Source organism: Carlito syrichta, unplaced genomic scaffold, assembly GCF_000164805.1.
Source record: "Carlito syrichta isolate Samal-C Ts95f unplaced genomic scaffold, Tarsius_syrichta-2.0.1 Scaffold314105, whole genome shotgun sequence".
NCBI lineage: Eukaryota > Metazoa > Chordata > Mammalia > Primates > Tarsiidae > Carlito > Carlito syrichta.
Window position 1 is genome coordinate 1 of NW_007258201.1, and position 15,971 is coordinate 15,971.

General features: G+C 43.5%; 1 protein-coding gene across 4 annotated transcripts in view; it reads right to left on the bottom strand.

Annotated features, from left to right (window-relative positions):
- Positions 1 to 474: 474 nt before the first annotated feature.
- HMGCR (3-hydroxy-3-methylglutaryl-CoA reductase) overlaps positions 475 to 15,971 on the bottom strand; it is a 29,541-nt gene continuing 14,044 nt past the window's right edge. Inside the window, exons 10-20 of one of the 4 annotated variants that reach the window (XR_505196.2) lie at positions 15,076 to 15,254; positions 9,463 to 9,657; positions 8,958 to 9,116; positions 8,652 to 8,809; positions 7,314 to 7,419; positions 4,150 to 4,320; positions 3,680 to 3,820; positions 3,441 to 3,599; positions 2,891 to 3,045; positions 790 to 2,435; positions 475 to 687 (exon numbers count right to left, since the gene is read on the bottom strand). Coding sequence is in view for 3 of the 4 variants with exons in the window: in XM_008071044.1 (XP_008069235.1) it covers positions 2,384 to 2,435; positions 2,891 to 3,045; positions 3,441 to 3,599; positions 3,680 to 3,820; positions 4,150 to 4,320; positions 7,314 to 7,419; positions 8,652 to 8,809; positions 8,958 to 9,116; positions 9,463 to 9,657; positions 15,076 to 15,254 (1,475 nt within the window). In the remaining variant the exon portion in view is untranslated. Of the gene's footprint in view, positions 2,436 to 2,890; positions 3,046 to 3,440; positions 3,600 to 3,679; positions 3,821 to 4,149; positions 4,321 to 7,313; positions 7,420 to 8,651; positions 8,810 to 8,957; positions 9,117 to 9,462; positions 9,658 to 15,075; positions 15,255 to 15,971 lie in introns of all 4 variants that reach the window. The other 3 variants (XM_008071044.1, XM_008071043.2, XM_021719060.1) reach the window with 3 other exon arrangements.

Genomic DNA, 15,971 nt, shown 5'->3' on the forward strand with positions numbered 1-15,971 from the left:
AGGACGTCACCCCTTCGAAGAGCCGACCGGCGCTGCGTGAAGCCGGAGAAACTCCCCTCCGTGCCCGCTGACACGAACTTCCGAGTTGCAAGCCACCACGATGCAATGTGCATCCCCACACCCAGCCACCATGAGTTCAAGTGTCTGCCGTGCGTCGTCGCACGCATGCGCCCGGCGCCAGTGGTTGTGCTTCTGTGTACTTGACGGTACTGTAGCGAGTACACACGGTAGCACCGTCCATTTCAAGCCAGGACGTCTGGAAGCAAGTGGAAAGGCGGCAGTGATGCAGCTGCCACCGCCAGCCGCGTCAGTCGGGTGCATTCCTAGTAGGGGGCCTGGGGCTTGACCACACCGGCCCAGGCCATGGGTATGGCGGCCCTAACCCTCAACCCCCTCCGCTCCTTCGCCGGCCCCGCTCCACGTGCACAGCAGCAGCCGAACCGAGACGGTAAATCTGAGCTCATCACGCCCTCCTAAGTGTGACAAAGGCCGTTTTAATGCATGCACAATGCCAGCCTGCCGTCAATGCTGCGGAGCTGGAGAATCAGAAAGGGTCGTGTGGCGCCCAGCGCGAGTGCCACTCTGGCCCGACTGCACCAGCTTCCTGGCTCAGGCCTGGGGTTAACCAAACTTTCAAAGAGATTCTAAACATTTATCAATATTCACTTTCTTCAGGACTTCCTTGACCTAGAAAAGAATGTAACAAAACGCACACTGTAGCAACTGTACAAAACATTACTTTAGCAAGAGGATATTGGTTACAGTCACCGAAATGAACACTCGACATACTTTTCACTGACGTTTCACATTCAAAGCTCAGATGAGTAGAGTCACTGGCTGAAGAGTCGCAACAGAACCATTTAAGCATCACGTACAACAGAGAAGATAAAGCTTCCAGAAAGCCACTGCAGACACAATCACGAGGCTCTCCATGCAGCCACGGCTGACGGGAATGTTTCAGAGTCCATCTTCCACGTGAGACATCAGTTTTCCAAGACCAACACTTGAAACGTTAGATGTAATACAAAATAAGGTGTTCTTTATTATTTATACAAAACTTGTACATCAAACAAAATTAAGATTCGACAACTCTGCTGACCCCCTGAGGAAGCCAAGAGCTTTTATGGGTTCATCAACGAGCCTCGTGTGAATGTCTCAGCTGCCACCCTCCTGGCCAGGAACAAACAGGCGCAAGCTGCCGGCCATTCCCCTGGCTCCGTCATTGGCTCTGCAAGCTGATGTCCCCATCACCAGGCTTGGCAGGCAAGCCAGGGTTTCCTGGACAACATGGAAGAACAGTATCTCCTCTGGCCCAAGCTAGAGTATTAATCACTTACAAGTTGATTTTTCTTTATTTCTTCAACACTTCCAATAAACTCCTAGCATAAGAAGCTTTACTTTATTACAAATATACAGATTTGATACAGTTGCTTACAAAAGAAGTACTTTTCAGCTAAATAAATTAAAATCTCTTTTAAGAAATTAAAGTTGGCTTAGAGAAGTATTTTTCTTTCAAAACTGTGAGTTCTGGAGGTCACAGACTTGCTTGTACCTGAGAGCCACCCTTGTCCAAGCAACATTCAGAGTTTTGATAGCTTCAGTCAAGAGCACAAAACCCTGTGTTTCTTAAAGCCTAATGCTGACAGACACGTTCTAGCCAATCTAGACATTTACATTCAGACAAGAGGCCTCTCTGAACAAATAGCCTGCAGAGAGAAATGCAGTGATTTGTTTCCCAGACAGAGAACTATTTAGCACTGCTTAACACATTATTCTGTATTTGGGAGTAAGACTGATTCTTCCCTTGAAGAAAAAAGGTCCCCTTCTGAAGAATAATGTTGGTTACCCCCCAAAATCAAAATAGACCAGCACCAAATAAGTATTAATTTATAAAAAATGAACTTAGCTATTATTTCTAAAAGTTCTATAGCCCAGACTTAATAAATTAACTATAAAACCAAGAGTTTTGTCAGCTACCGTATAATTTAAAAATCCATTTTCAACTGGCAGGGGTGGGGGAAAGGGCAGGGCAGTGTCACACTGATCACCAAGAACTTCATGAATTTCCCCAAAACGCTTTGTTCCCAGCTTGTGTGTGCTTTCAGAGGTGAGCTGTAGATTATCATCAGTGATGTTTTAATGTGTAACATCCATGTTGAAGTCTTTCCAAAGAGCACAGCATGTAAGTGCTGCTTTCAGATCTGAGGAGTCCATGTGGAAAGCACCTCAGACTTCTCTGAAAGAGCCAAACCCCAGTGGTCGTCTCACTGATCACGTCTATTCATCCTCACCAAGACACTGCATTGAGGCTTTTAATTCACAGATTTTGTGTTAGTCCTTTAGAACCCAATGCCCATGTTTCAGTTCAGAGCTGACAGGCTACTCAAGCTGTCTTCTTGGTGCAAGTTCCAAGGTCTTGTAAATTTATCTTTGACCTATGACAGAAATAGACAAAGTAGCAATATACAAAACATCATGAATGCAGGATTTTAACTTGGGAGTACTATATCTGGATAACAAGCTTTTATACTGCTTTTTTTCTTTTTTTTTTAGAGTTGGAGTCTCACTTCTTCGCCCAGGCTGGAGTGCAGTGGCACGCACGCTCCCGGCCACCGCAGCCTCTACCTGCCGGGCTCCAGTGATCCTTCCCACCTCAGCCATCCAAGTGGCCGGAACTACAGGCGGGCGCTACCACGCCCAGCTGATTTTTGATTGATTGTAGAGATGAGGTTTCGCCAAGTTGCCCAGGTAGGTCTCGAACCTGCGGGCTCAGGCAATCCACTCACCTCGGCCTCCCAGAATGCTGGGATTACAGGCTGAGCCCCCGAGCCCAGCCTGCACATTTTTTAAAATATCGGGGAAATGTATCAAACACATCTTCAAGTCTTACCTGTTGTGAATCATGTGACTTTTGACGAGATGTCCTGCTGCCAGTGCGGCCATAAGTGACAACTCCCCTGCCATGACTGTCCCACATACGATGCGGGCAAGCTGCCGGGCATTTTCCCCCGGGCTGTCTCTGCAGGCTCCTTGAACACCCAGCATCTGTGGCAGAAACGCAGCAAGACACTCGCCCTTACAGCCCATGAGCAACCACCTATCAGTCGACTAAATGCAGAGAACTGCACTGGCATCAGAACAGAAACAGACTCACTGAAAGTCCTACATTTCGAGGACATGACAGCCAGGACGACAAATGCACAGGCCACAGCTGGCACAACACCCCCAGCCTGCCTGACAGTGCCATCTGCTCTCCGAAATTACTTTCTTAATAAAGCACACGCCTGAACATGCATCTCTGGACATATGGGTTAGGCTGGCAGGAAAAGACCAACTGGAATACAGCAGTGAGTGACACATGGTGGCAGGTGGAAAGAGAGACGGACCAGGAAACCAGAACTGGGCTTGAGGTCGCTAGACTCCGCCCCACTGTGTCATACCTGCAAACAGGCTTGCTGAGGTAGCAGGTTGGTTCCACCACCCACAGTTCCGATTTCTATCGATGGCATGGTACAGCTGATATACAAATCTTCATTCGCGGGACCACATGCTTCCATTAAAGTAATACAGTTTGAACTGCCAACATTCTGGGCTGCATCCTGCAAACAAGAACACACAGATGGTATCTTTCCCCTACTCCCAACAGCATGGAGCAGCGCGCGGAGGCTGGAGCGCACACCTGTCCGCAGGCGATGTAGATGGCCGTGACGACGTTGGCCGCGTGTGCGTTGTAGCCCCCGATGCTCCCAGCCATGGCAGAGCCCACCAGATTCTTGCTGATGTTCACCTCAACCATCGCTTCTGTCGTCGTTTTCAGGACCTGGAAAGAGGTGTGTGCCGTGTACGCTTTCCTCCAGAAGACTCAGGATGCATCTGGGTCACAGCCCAGACTAGCTTTCTGCACTTCCAGAACACAAGGGAGTGCAGATGGGACCCCAGGAAAGCCCGTCCCCAGTAAAAAGAAGGTCGGCAGAGTCTGCTCCCGTGAATGCCACACACAGGGCAAGGTACAGCAGCAGGCGTCTGGAATGGAAGACGGAGCCCCCGATTTCACTTGACTGAAACGCGAATACGCCTTTCCCCAACGTTTTATTTAGTCCACCTGAAGCTTAAACACAAAAAGGACAGAACCGTCACGCCGTCGCTCACCTCTCGGACAACCTTGGCCGGAATGACGGCTTCACACACCACAGACTTTCCTCTTCCCTCGATCCAGTTTATGGCAGCAGGCTTCTTGTCAGTACAATAGTTGCCACTAACGGCTAGGATCTGCATGTCAGGGAAGTACTCCTGGAGTTTTGAGAGAGCTTTCTCTGTGCCCTACAGACAGCGACAACAAAAACATTACAATGAGTGACGCAGTCACCCTTACAGGTCACAAGAATTTATGTGTACCTAGGATATATTTCTAAGTACAGTAACTACACTTCCAAGAAACTGAGCACAGAAGGAGTACCTGTTTTATTATCCATCACAATGACTAATTTCTTAGTCAGGTATAGATTCCTAAATGTGTTTCTTTCCAGCTATTAAAAACAAAGTTCTCTCATCATTATTGAATAGGATGCAGATTTTTTTTTTACTTAAAATTTTTTATTTGAAAGATGTGGGGTACAGTTCAGGGTTAAGTATACAAATGTTTATTATGCAGGCACCCTTGTTGATGAGGTGGGCCCCTCCCTCTAAAGATTCCCACTACTACCAATCCCGCCCCCCACCCCACCCCCTCAGTTTCTCACTACTGGGATGCAGATTTTTAAAGTGAGAACGCTAAACATAATAAGAAGGTAAGAAATGTTCTTATTTATGTGTCACTGGGGAGTAACTCAACCCACAATAAACATGTAATAAGTTCCATCTTTAGTTATTGAACTATTACCTAGAAGCCCAAGTAACAATGTCTGTAGAGAAGTGGGTCAGTAAAGTCAATCTTGTTGAAAGTCATTGGGCTTGATATTTATTTATAATAAGCCTTATAAAAGCAATTCAAGTAACTCATACCCCAATAACCCAAAACATAGTTATTGGCGGTTTTTAAAAAATGTTTAAACTGTGGTAAAATATGTCACATAAAATTTATCATCTTACCTATTTTAAATTTACAGTGGTAAGTATAGTCACATTGCTGTACAATTAATCTCCAGAACTCTTCATCTTACAAAACTAAAACTCCAACTGCTTAAATAACAACACCCCTTCCTTGCCTCCCCAGCCCAATAACCACCATTCTATCATCTCTCTCTATGAATCTGACTACTCTAGATATGTCACACAAGTGGAATCATATACATTTGCCTTTTTTTTTTTTGTTGACTTGGAGTCTCACTCCACCGCCAAGGCTGGAATGCAGTGGCAAGCTCACAGCCACCACAGCATCCACTAGCTCGGCTCAGGCAATCCTTCCACCTCAGCCTTCCAAGTAGCTGGAACTACAGGCACGCACTACCACACCCAGCTAATTTTTTGATTTATTGTAGAGACAAGATCTCGCCACATTGCCCAGACTGGTCTCAAACCCCTGGGCTTTGGCAATCCTCTCGCCTTGGCCTCCCACAGTGCTGGGATTACAGCCTTGAGCCATCGCACCTGGCTACAATTTGCCTTCTTGTGACTGATTTATTTCATTTAGCATAATGTCCTCAAGGTTTATTCAAGTTTATCTATGTTGGCTAAGGCAATCCTTTCGCCTCAGTCTCCCAAAATGCTGGGATTACAGGCATGAGCCACCGCACCCACCTTCCTGGCTTCTTAAAGCTGAATAATTTCATTATGTTTATACATCTTATTGTTTGTTCATTTATCCATCCATGGACACTTAGGTTGCTTCCACCTCTTGGCCATTATGAAAAATGCTGCTACAAGCATGGGTGTACAAATATCTCTTTGAGATCCTGCTTTTAGCCGGGCTCGGTGGCTCAGCCTGTAATACCACGCCTTGGGAGGCCGAGGCCCACCTGGGCAACTTGGTGAGACCTCATCTCTACAATAAATCAAAAATGAGCCGGGCGTGGTAGCACACGCCTGTAGTTCCAGTTACTTGGAAGGCTGAGGCGGAAGGATCGCTGGAGCCCAGCAAGTAGAGGCTGCGGTGGCTGAGAGCAGCCACTGTACTCCAGTCTGGGCGCCAGAGTGAGACTCCAACTCAAAAAAAAAAGAACAGGAGATCCTACTTTTAATTCTTTTGGGTATACACCCAGAAGTGAAGTTGCTAGATCATGTGGCAATTCTATTTTTAAGTTGTTCCAGAACTATCATACTGTTTTTTGGCAATTTTTAAAGCTTATACAGCTGCTCCTTGACTCTTAATGCTTTATTAGGTTGTAACTCCTAATGAGTCAAAAATATTCTAAGCCAGCCGGGCTTGGTGGCTCAGCCTATAATCCCGCACCTTGGGAGGCTGAGGTGAGTGAATTGCCTGAGACTGCAGGTTTGAGACCCACCTGGGTAACTTGGTGAGACCTCATCTCTACAATAAATCAAAAATGAGCCGGGCGTGGTAGCACGCACCTGTAGTTCCAGCTGGAAGGCTGAGGCGGAAGGATCGCCGGAGCCCAGCAGGTAGAGGCTGCGGTGGCCAGGAGCGGCCACTGCACTCCAGTCTGGGCAACCGAGTGAGACTCCAACTCAAAAAAAAAAAAAAAAAAAAATTCTAAGTCTAAAGACATTTATTTATTTTTAGAATGAGGGTCTCTCTATGTCACACGGGCTAGCCTCGAGCTCTCAGATTCAAACTTCCATCCTTCTCACCTCAGCCTCCAGAGTAGTTAGGACTATAAGGTACATGTCATTATGCCCAGCTAATTTAAATTTTTTTTTTCTTTTTTTTTTTAAGAGATGCAGTCTCTCTATGTTGCCTAAGCTAGTCACGAACTCCTGGCCTCAGCCTCAAGCAGTCCTCCCTCCTCAGTTTCCCAAAGTACTGAAATTATATTTGGGTACTTAAAGACAAATCTCAAAGTGTCTGTAAGAAGTCAGCTGCAAGGTTGACTGAACAAAGTTTTGAAGTGTTAACCCTAAGATTCTTCCCATTCCTTTTCAGTAAACCTAGAATGTACAGTACCAAGTCCAAATTAAATACATCAAATATAAACAATACAAATCAACAAAAGCCTGATTTATTTAACATGAGTTGCATCAATCAATACTTACCTTTCAGGAAAAGTATTTTTCAATCAGTTCACCTTTTGAATGCACAACATACGCACAGGGTACATAGCTAAAAAATGAGTCTCCCAGTCACCCGGTCCCTCTCTCCTGGGACATCCTTTTGCAAGGCACGTCTACCCTTTCAGAAGCAGTCTCTCCACACTCACCTTTGAAATCATGTTCATCCCCATGGCATCCCCTGACCTGGACTGGAAACGGATGTAAAGGTTGCGTCCGGCTATACTTGTATGAAGCTTCTGTAGACGTGCAAATCTGTAAACAAAACATGCAAATATTTATTTCACTCTTTTTAAGAAGATGGAAGTTGTCTTAATCTAGGTCATTTCATTTCATGCCTAAGTGGAAGCTCATGGAGATTACTCATTTTCTTTTTTAACTAAACATATTAGAGATACCATTTCAATTGTTTTATTCTTAGGCACTGTAAGAAAAAGCTATAGACAATTACATCTTAATAAACTTTATTTTTATTTATTTCTTTAACTTTTGAGTTGGAGTCTCACTCTTGTCACCCAAGCTGGAGTGCAGTGGCACGCTTATGGCCACCGCAGCCTTGACCTCCTGGCCTCAGGCGATCCTTCCGCCTCAGCCTTCCAAGTAGCTGGAACTACAGGCGCATGCCACCACACCCAGCTACTGTTTTTGTGATTTACTGTAGAGACGAGATCTCACCAAGTTGCCCAGGCTGGTCTTGAATCCCCGGGCTCAGGTGATCCTCTCATCTCAGCCTCCCAAAGTGCTGCGATTACAGGCTGAGCCACCACGCCCGGCCCTTAATAAACTTTAAAAGTTCACATAAAATCAAACATATTAGGCCGAGGTGAATGGACTGTCTGAGCCTGCAGGTTCGAGACCAACCCAGGCAAGTTGGTGAGACCTAGTCTCTACATTAGCCAGGCGTGGTAGTGCGCACCTGTAGTTAGTTCCAGCTACTTGGAAGGCTGAGGCAAAAAGATCACCGGAGCCCAGTGGGTCGACACTAGGGTGGCCATGAGTGTGCCACTGCACTCCAGCCTGGGAGAAGGAGTGAGATTCCAATTCAAATATATATAATATACATACATATATATATATATAAGCTTGAACTATATTGGAGTTATCATTTGTATTGATTATGCTTCTTTGTAAATTTAACTTTCTGTGTAAAGTAAATCTATTACAGTAATACTTCTAACCCGTTGGAAAGTATTTTTTTTCTAAGACAACCCTCCCCTAAGGCAAAGTAAGTCTAATCAAATTTATTAGCTCATACTTTCTTTTAATTTTACTAATTTACCTTTATCGAGGAATTCCTTTGAGTCAACATTCTTTTTTCCTCCAGACAAGCAGAAATATTACTCATTTTGAATGCATGAACTTAAGGTTGATACTCTATTCTTTTAAACAGGCAATATGTTAACAATTACATCTAACAATTGCAGAAAATGGCACTGGTTCTGAAATAAACGTAAATGTACACACAAACCCACTCACACACCCCCCACCTGCTGGTGCTGTCAAATGCCTCCTTTATCACTGTGAATCCTTCAGGTGTTTCGAGCCAGGCCTTCACTTCTGCAGAGTCACAGGCACGTGGCAGACGCACCACTGGGCCTCGAGTCATCCCATCTGCAAGGATTCGGCTGCTGGCACCTCCGCCAAGCTACAGAGAGTATAATACGGAAGCACATATCAATCCTGGAAATACTTCTGCTTGACCCAAAAGGTGTCCTTGACTGTCCCTAAAGTTCTTCTTGCTGTCTTGCCTAGGGCATATTTTAAAACAGGTAAATATACAAATGCCAACTTACACCTATTGCTCTGCAGCCTCTGTTGGTGCTGGCCACAAGGCAGCCTTCTGTTGTTGCCATTGGAACCTGAAATTCTTTTCCATCCAAGCACAGAGGTCCTGCCACTCCAACAGGGATGGGCATATATCCAATAACATTCTCACAACAAGCTCCCATCACCTAAAAGGTAAAGTCAGGTATCAGGTGAAAATCTACATTGTAATTGCATAGCAACACATCTCAGCTCGTCATCTTTAATAATTATCTTCAAACAATCCTTTACTATGTAATCTTTAAAACTTTTAAATTTACTCTTTAAAGATTACTCTAAGTAATGATTATAAAACCAGGGAAAATATTTTTAACTTCTATGACCTACATCATAAGCAAAATGAAAAATTTTAGTTAATAGATTTTAAAAGGAAAATGTTTTATAAAATGATATACATATTTTAAAATACCTAGTCAAGAAGAAAAAGATTAAAAAGATAAAAAGCTAACCTCTCTAATCAAGAAAATCACATACCAAAGAGTAATTATAATCTCTGTATGGCAAGTACTGGAGAGAAGAAGGTTCTGAAAGCTTTTTGGAAAGCAGCTGTCGACGAATAGACACCCCTCGCTCGTGGGTTTCCATCAGTGTTTCCAATTTGTAAGCTGGAATATGCTTAGCATTAACTAACTGGATGATCTCAGCATCACTAAGGAATTTGGCACCTTTCTAAAGAAATGGGGTAAAAATAAAAGCGGAGTCAGAGGAGGAGATAACACAAGACTTGAAGGACTGTACTTCATATTGTTAATAAACCATTTAATACAGTGTTAAAATAATATAAATTTCTTTCCATTAAATCACTGCAGTCTTTAATACAAAGGAACTCTGCAAAATAAACACTTAATATAAATAATGCCCCCAAAAATACAAATACCATATCACTGTAGATTTTATAATACAAAAATGAACTTGCATTAATACATAATAAGAAAAATAAATGTAGATTTAGCAAAGATCAAGTGTTAGATGTAATACCTATCATTCAAACTCTAGTAAATTTTAATAAACTTTATTTTTAATGTTTTGTCCCTCCCAACCCATCTACCATCTGCCCAGATCTTTGCTACCTACACTCAAATAGCTAAATAGGTGTCCACTGCTTTATTGTGTATCCTTCCTGATATCTTTTATTCAAGAAAATACATATGTACATATAAGCATAAATTCACGTAAGTGTTGGGTTGGGGGTATGTATATTTATAATATATATTTATGTATTTACTTACTTACTTCTTTATATATTTACTTATTTGAGTTGGAGTTTCATTGCTGCCGCCCAGGCTGGAGTGTGATGGCACCCTCCCAACTACTACAGCCTCGACCTGCTGGGCTCATGCGATCATTCCACTACTGGTGCATGCCACCACGCCTGGCTAACTTTTTGATTTATTGTAGAGATGAGGTTAAATGTATTAATAAACACTGTCCAATTGTCTTCCAGAGCAATGTAAGAAATGCCTTTCCTCACAATCTACACTGTATGTCACTAAACTTTGGGATTACTGCCAATCTGATGAATGAAAATGTTTCAAGTATAGTTGTGATTTGCATTTCTTTGGGAGGAGTCTTTTCACATTTTTAAAAGCCGCAAGTGGCCAGGCATGGTTGCTCAAGCCTGTAATCCCAGCACTTTGGGAGGAGTGCCTGAGCTCTGGGGTTCGATACCAATTTGGTGAAACCTCATCTCTACAATAAAAAAAAAAAAAAAAAAAATCAGTCAGGCATGGTAGTGCGAGCCTGTAGTTCCAGCTACTTGGAAGGCTGAGGCGGAAGGATCGCCGGAGCCCAGCAGGTCGAGGCTGCAGTGGCTGTGAGTGTGCCACTACACTCTAGCCTGAACAGAGTAAGACTCCAACTCAAAAATAATAATAATAATTAAAGCCATAGGTACTTTTTTCCTGAAAATAGACTGATTCTATTATTTGTTCTTTTTAGTTGTATGTATGTATGTGAGTTTCGGGGGGAAGGTCTCACTGTCACTCAGACTGACTGGTTTTTTGTAAAAAACAAGGCTTTACTATGTTGTCCAGGCTGGTCTTGAACTCCTGGGCTCAGGCAATCCTGCCATCTCAGCCTCCCAAAGTGCTGAGATTACAGGCATGAGCCAAAGTGCCTGGCCTGTTCTTTTTAAAAATTGGTTGTTAGTCTTACCAGTTTGTATGAACCCTTTAGTCTTAAACGTAAATTGTCAACACTTTCTCCTGGTTTACTAGCTGTCTCTTGACTCTGCTTGTGGCAGTGATATACATAAACACAGACACATACATATCATCACCCCTCTCCTCAAAACTGACCCTAAGCCGGGCTCAGTGGCTCAGCCTGTAATCCCGTGCCTTTGGGAGGCTGAGGTGAGTGGATTGCCTGAGCCAGCGGGTTCGAGACCCGCCTGGGCAGCGAGACCTCATCTCTACAATAAATCAAAAAATCAGCCGGGCATGGTAGCACATGCCTGTAATTCCGGCTACTCAGAAGGCTGAGGCGGAAGGATCACCGGAGCCCAGCAGGTCGAGGCTGCGGTGGCCGGGAGCGGCCACTGCACTCCAGCCTGAGCGACAGAGTGAGACTCCGACTCAAAAAAAAAAAAAACTGACCCTGGAGGTCAATAAGCGCCAAGTAATTAAATTTTGTGACTACTCCTCTATGAGTTTATTCAAGGATCTTCTTTGCAAACATTAATATCAGCCTAACTTTTCCAAAGAATATTTGGATAAACATTAGCTAGTAGGTATATTAGCAATGCAAATCATCCATTCTTTTAAAATTTACTGAACTCCTATGAGATTCAAAGCCTTCTCAAGAAATGGACTAGACTTCTTTCTTTTTTTTTGAGTTGTGGAGTCTCACTCTGTCACCCAGACTGGAGTGCAGTAGCATACTCCCGGCCACCGCAGCCTCGACTTGCTGGCCCCAGTGATCCATCCGCCACAGCCTTCCAAGTGGCCGGAACTACAAGTGTGCACTACCACGCCCGGCTAGTTTTTTATTTATTTATTGTAGATACGAGGTCTCACCAAGTTACCGGGGGGGGTCTCAAACCTGCGGACTCAGGCAATTCACTTGCTTTGGCCTCCCAAAATGCTGGGATTACAGGCTGAGCCACCGAGCCCGGCCTGAACTTGACTTCTAAGAGCTTGATGTCTAATAATGGAGAGCGTCATGTAAACACGGGATACAGGTAAAAAAGTACAATTGTCATTAAAAGTGTACAGTACAAGCCGGGCTCAGTGGCTCAGCCTGTAATCCCAACACTTTGGGAGGCTGAGGTGAGTGGATTGCCTGAGCCCGCGGGTTCAAAGCCTGCCCAGGCAACCTGGCGAGACCTCATCTCCACAATAAATCAAAAATTAGCCCGGCGTGGTAGCGCGCACCTGTAGTTCCAGCTACTTGGAAGACTGAGGTGGAAGGATCATTGGAGCCCGGGAGGGTCAAGGCTATGGTGGCCAGGAGTGTGCCACTGCACTCCTGTCTGGGCAACAGAGTGATACTCCAACTCAAAAAAAAAAAAAAAGTACACAGTACATAGAGAGAGCTTTAGAAGAGAAAGGTTACTTGTTTGTGGAGGAAATGAGGTAGGTTTCATATAAGATGCATAGCATTGCCCTAAAGGTATAAACACCTGGAGCGGGAAAGATTATCACGGGTGACAAGAACCCAGAGCTGGAAACTGTAAGACAATGACTAGGTTCAGCTGAAAAGTGTATGATTTTTAAAGAATGTAGATGAAACATGTTCAAGTACACAGCATTCTGCCAAACCAAAATAATTTTCATGCTGAGTGCAGATAAATTTAGCAGCTAACCTATCAATGGACTACCTTTTTTATCTTTAGAGTTGGAAGTTCCAAACTTCAGATATTCTTATGAAAATATATAGAACTGACCCGCCCGGGCAACTTGGCAAGACCTCATCTCTACAATAAATCAAATATTAGCCAGGCATGGCAGCACGCGCCTGTAGTTCCAGCTACTCGGAAGGCTGAGGCGGAAGGATCGCCGGAGCCCAGCAGGTCGAGGCTGCGGTGGCTGGGAGCGGCCACTGCACTCCAGTCTGGGCGACAGAGTGAGACTCCAACTCAAAAAAAAAAAAGAAAATGTACAGAACCCTTCAGCTGCCAATCCTGGCTCGGTAGCAAAGTGGAAGGGAAAAAGCCAATGTCTGGAAGATCACAATGTTAAGCTGGTTCATCTGTAGTAAAGCAGCACATGCCAATTTGGAAAGCACGAATCCTCGCTTGCCTATTCAGTCCCCATTGGTGCCACCCTGTTTTGGGGGACAGCAGAGAAAAGAGCAGGCTCCAGAGGCAGGAGACTCGGGTGGTAGCTCTCAGTGCTGCTGCAGGCCTGAAACCTCAGCTGTAACATAAATTTACCTGCTCCAGGTGACCAAAGGAGGCCAATCAATATTTGTTTACTTATAACCCTTTGTGTGCAAGTCTTGGCCCTTAGTATATAATCCAGGTGAGGATACCAGCTCCCAGCAGCTTAAACACAAGCACTGTGTGACGAGAAAGAAAGAGCTTTGGATTTCTAAAGAGGGAGATGATCTGCACAGAAATCAGAATATCAAATTGAAAGTAAATTATTTATGAAAAAATGGTAAAGACTAAATAAACGTAAGACTAAAACATTAAAACTTCCAAGTGAGGTTCATAAACAAAACCCGTAATTAAGATTCTTATACCCACCTTGTATGTTTTGCTAATCCTGCATACAGCAAAACAGCAAAATTACTGATACACACATTAACAGGAATAAAGGAAAAGAAATGATAAAGGAAAATAATACACCTTCACTTACATGCACATAAATTAAAAATTAAAAATTAACCTCAGAAATACAAATACATTACTTCACTTATATATAGAATCTAAAATAGTCAAACTCATGGAAGCAGAGAGGAGAATTGTGGTTGCCAAGGACTGGGAGGAAGAGAAAACGGGGAGATATTGGAGAAATAGTCTAGATGAAGCATGAAAGAGCTCCGGAGATTTTTTTTTTTTTTTTTTTTTTTTGAGTTAGAGTCTAACTCTGTCGCCCAGGCTGGAATGCCATGGCACACTCACAGCCACCCCAGCGTCAGCCTGCTGGGCTCAGATGATCCTTCTGCCTCAGCCTTCCAAGTAGCCAGAACTACAGGCATGCGCTACCACGCCTGACTAATGTTTTTTTTATTTATTGTAGAGACGAGGTCTCACCAAGTTGCCTGGGCTGGTCTCAAACCCACGAGCTCAGGCAATCTACTCACCTCAGCCTACCAAAGTGCTGGAATTACAGGCTGAGCCACCAAGCCCAGCCTGGAGATCTTAATGTACAGCAATATGACTACAGTTAACAATAACGTATACTTCAAATGTGCTAAGAGGTTAGATCTTAAATATCTTCAAAGAAAAAATGAGAGAGAAAGAGGTATAACTAACTATGTGAGGTGACAGATATGTTATTAGCTTGATTGTGTTGATTAATTCATAATGTATAACATATATCAAAACATCAAGTGTCCCCCTAAACATGTGCAATTTTATTTGTCAAGTAAACCTCACTAAATCCGGGGGAAATGTGCATTTTCCCAATAAGCATATAAAAATATTTATTTTAAAAAAAGAATAAACCAGATATGGATGGAACATGATATTTGCACTAAAGCATGAATGGAAGCAGAAGACCCTGTTCAAATCGCAGGAAAGAAAGCTTCCTCATGAACATCAAGCTTACAAAATAGAAGAAAAACACACCTTCTTCTGTCTGAAACTTACCTGTGTTAAGCCCTTTCTAGGCCTTGACACGAGTTTTAAGAATATAGTAGTTGCTCATCTCTGTGATAAACAGTAATAAACTAGAAAGAGTGAGAAAATCTTGGACCCTGCTCCCAGCTTTACCAAGTCCTAGATGTAACACTTTGGGAAATTACATAAATCTCTTGGAGCCTCAGCTTTCTCATCTGAAAAGTGGAGATAATTCTACCACCTCTCAAGACTGGGGGAATAAATAAAGACAGCATCAGTAAATCATGCAACATGGTTTTTCCTTCCTTTAAAAAACTCCTTTTTAAAGAATGCCAAGTTTCAGTTTATGTTGTTGTCCTCACCTCTGCATTCTCAAGTATCTGTAGACATTCTTCATTAGGCCGAGGCTCTCTGGGAAGTTCAATTTCAGCTTCCTGTGTTGCCAGTACTGATGATATATCAAGTAAGGAGGAGTTACCAACTACAAATGTAGCTTTGTTTGAGGTATCTGTTTCAGCCACTAAGGGTTTTATAACCTCAACTGTTAAGAGATCAAAAGAAGATCAAATCACAACTGACCCCAAAGAAATACAAAAGGTTATCAGGGATTACTATGTACACCTGTATGGAAATAAACTTGATAACCTAGAAGAAATGGAAGACTTTCTCACATCACACAACCTACCCAAGTTGAACAAGAAGACATCAAGACACTGAATAGACCAAGAACAACCCAGGAAATTGAATCTGTCATACGAAAACTACTTACAAAAAAAAGCCCTGGAACAGATGATTTCCAGGAGAATTCTACAAAACATACAAGGAAGAGCTGATACCAATCCTACTGAAAGTATTCCAGGCAACTGAGAAAGATGGAATTCTCCCCAAATCATTTTACGAAGTTAACATTACACTGATACCAAAACCGGGTAAAGATGCAACAAAGAAAGAGAAGTACAGGCCAATATCCCTTATGAACATAGATGCAAAAATCCTCAACAACATTCTAGCAAATTGGATCCAAAAGCACATCTCAAAAATCATACGGCCAGGCTCGGTAGCTCAGCCTGTAATCCCAATGCTTTGGGGGGCCGAGGTGAGTGGATTGCCAAGACCCGCTCTGGGCAACTTGGTGAGACCTCATCTCTACAATAAACCAAAAATGAGCCAGGCGTGGTAGTGCACGCCTGTAATTCTGGCTACTTGGAAGGCTGAGGCAGAAGGATTGCTGAAGCCCAGCAGGTCGAGGCTGTGGTGG